The sequence below is a fragment of the Hipposideros armiger genome, unplaced genomic scaffold (assembly GCF_001890085.2).
Source record: "Hipposideros armiger isolate ML-2016 unplaced genomic scaffold, ASM189008v1 scaffold_28, whole genome shotgun sequence".
NCBI lineage: Eukaryota > Metazoa > Chordata > Mammalia > Chiroptera > Hipposideridae > Hipposideros > Hipposideros armiger.
The window spans coordinates 5,709,255-5,712,413 of record NW_017731378.1 but is presented as its reverse complement, the minus strand read 5'-3'; the positions used below and the strand labels follow the sequence as shown (position 1 = coordinate 5,712,413).

Sequence of the window (3,159 nt, the reverse complement as noted above, 5' to 3'; positions counted from 1 at the left end):
GTAAAGAAACTGGAGCAGAAGCACATGTGAGCTCTTCTCTCAAGAATGGGCTTGAATGAACATGAGTTCAGGCTTGATTTGAATCTCCTCTTCAGCATTTACCAGCTGGGTGACCTTGGGCAAATCACAACTTTCTATGCTCTGAGGGTCTCATTTGTAATTCGGAGTTGATGGTACCAACACATCAGGCGGGTTGGGCAGGATTAATTCAAATACTGGATGAACATTGCTTAATACTTAGTATTCATCTATTACCTAGTAAGCGTTCAACATTAGCTATTATTTTTTATTATTAAAATGCAGCAGGGAAGACCCATAGTCCTTCCTCACAAAGACGGGACATTCCCTGGGACCAAATTCCCCTGCCTGCGGGAGCCCTATAAGGTACCTACACCTGCGGTGCCCCATGCAGGGCTGAGAATTGGTGATCCTGAATCATCTTTACCTGTCTCCAGCCAAATCAGAAAAATAAAAAGAATGTAATGGTTTTTTCCCTTTAAGTTAAAGGTATTCGCTTTAAAGACCTGTTCTTTATTCTTAGATTATATAGCCCTTGTACTTTTTTTATGTTAAATTCTTTGACGAAATAGTACGACTTTCTTTTAAAAGTAGGAGGCAAAATTAAAAGTTGGCAAGCCTATTCTGGGCCCCGAAACTCGTGAAAAATCCCAAAGTTCAGAATTGACCTGAAACCCCTCTTCCCTTCAAATGAAACGCCGGTCGGACCGACCCACCCGGAGGAGGTGACAAGAGAGACGCCCCGAAGTCTTTACCCGCGGGAGGCCGACCGAGCCAGATGTAGAGCGACCGCGGCAGACGGCGAAACCCGCCCCTAGAACGCGATCCCACCAGCCAACTGGCCACGGCTCTAGGAGCTTCAGCCAATCCTCAAAGCCTTTGGAAGGGCTCCAGCCAATCAGTGCCGACCTGGCCAATGGGAGCCGCGTTACAAGCTTCGGATGCCTGCCGGAGTCGTGAGGACTCGCTGCGGTCTCTGACTAGCGAAGTTAAAAGCCCGGTGGTGGCTGACCTTGGCGCCTCAGCGTCCAGGTCTACCAGCAACTGAAGTCCGCCCGCAGCCTACGCTGGCCTAGAGGGTGGGGCAGGCCGACGGCGGCAGAGACGGGTCCACTCGGAGCTTGGGCGCTGGTGGCGTTCGAGGGTGGGCAGGCCGAGGCCGTTTATGAAGTCAGGCCGTTCTCAGCTGCCTGTCGGTGCGGGCCCCGGATCTCCTGCATCACTATGGGGCGGGGAGGGGGAGGCGAAGGGGGGTGATCGGGCCCCGGATCTCCCGCATCACCATGGGGCGAGGCGGGGAAGGGGGTGCTCAATTCAAATGTGGACCTCCCAGCCCACCAAGGACCTACTGAATCGGAAATCCAGCTGTGGGCCTTAGGTGATTGTTACGCGATCTAACGTTTAAGTACAGGAAACCAGCGTGTATTGGGACAGGCGGGTCTATAGCTCTCCAATTGTTAGTATGAACAGGGTGCTGGTTATGTTTTCCAGATATTTCTGCCAGCGTTTTAAAGCCTCACTTAACCTCGGGACCTTAGCTGAATCATCTGTAGAATTAAACACTCTCCGACCAACCTTCTCGTGGAGGTGATGTGATGATAAAAATTAAATAGTGAGAAGCCCAATTGGGTATGGAAGTGTACGGAAGATGGCATTAATAAATCCTGAATGGGAATATTACTTATTACTCATCCAGCCTTACATACTGAATTGAGGGATGCGGTCTTTACAGTAGTTAGTTACATATATGGGACACCTGCTACGTGCCCAGCATGGGATTTAGTAAGAAGAATTCGATGGGGATAGAAATTGGAGATTGGGAGACCAAATACGAGGTCATCTAGTCAACTTGGCTTTGAGGTGATGTGGGTTTGGTCTTCAAAGGTAACAATGGGAATGAAAGAGGGAGTGAAATTCAGTTGATGGAAAGGAAAGAATGAGGAATTGAAAATTTCTCAACTCAGAATCCCGAAGACAAACTTGAAAGGGCATCTTCGAAATGACAACAGGGTATCCAATGCAAGTGCCCTATGTGTAATTAGAAATCTAGATTGAAGTCTAGATCTCACCAAAGATCATGATTTAGAAGATTTCCAACATAGACTCTGTTAGAACCATTAGAGTCATGTGAGCATCCTGAACAGGAAATGTGTTTATATTGTGCAGGTGGGCCTTGAGGAAACCCCACAGTTAAGCCATGTCAACTCAGAGAAGGCGACCCAATGGAATGTGAGAGCTTTGGTAAAATTAAAGCATGTTAACTGTTTTTATTAGTGAAGGAAAATATCAGACATATCTTCATTGCTGACTCTTGCCCCCATCAGAGCCCGTAGTCACAGGCCTGGACGCTGTCCTGCAAGTAGAGATCCAAGTAACCTCGAAAGGTCTTCGCATCAGTGAGGAGGGCTGAGACTGCCGGATCTTCCTGCATGGCTGCCATCCAGCGCTTAAGTTTTGGAGTGTGGTCTATACACCTGTGGGAGATGGGAAGCATGAAGGCATGAGCTAGATAGGAAGGCACTGCCGTCTCCTATATATCATCATCACTCTGCAGTTTCATTTTTTTCTCTAAACTTTTAAAGAGGTTCTTTAAAAGTATTTCTTTAAAATTCGTGTAATCATAGAATACAGGCATGCCTTGTTTTATTGCACTTCGCAGATATTGCGTTTTTTACAAACTGATGGTTTGTGGCAACCCTGCATTGAGCAAATTTATTGGTGCCATTTTCCCAAGAGCATTTGTTTACTTTGTGTCTCTGTGTCACATTTTTGTAATTCTCAGAATATTTCAAACGTTTTCATTATCATATTGGTTATGGTGCTCTTTGATCACTGATCTTTAATGTTACCTGGGCAAGACCTTCTCAAAGATTATGACTCACTGAAGGCTCTAATGATGGTTAGCGTTTTTCAGCAATAAAGTATTTTTTAATTAAGGTTATGTACATTGTCTTTTTAGACATAAAGCTATTGCACACTAACAGAGTACAGTATAGTGTAAATAACTGTTATATGCATTGGGAAACCATGAAATTTGTGTGACTGACTTTATTGCAATATTCGCATCATTGCAGTGGTCTGGAACCGAACCTGCAATATCTCCGAGGTATGTCTGTATTAGATTTGGAACATATCGTAGAG

General features: G+C 45.7%; 1 protein-coding gene across 1 annotated transcript in view; it reads right to left on the bottom strand.

The window, feature by feature from the left end:
• Nucleotides 1-2,260: 2,260 nt before the first annotated feature.
• Nucleotides 2,261-3,159, bottom strand: part of GSTO1 (glutathione S-transferase omega 1) — a 22,284-nt gene continuing 21,385 nt past the window's right edge. Inside the window, exon 4 of the mRNA XM_019636288.1 lies at nucleotides 2,261-2,492. Coding sequence (XP_019491833.1) covers nucleotides 2,339-2,492 — 154 coding nt within the window. The 3' untranslated portion in view covers nucleotides 2,261-2,338. The remainder of the gene's footprint in view (nucleotides 2,493-3,159) is intronic.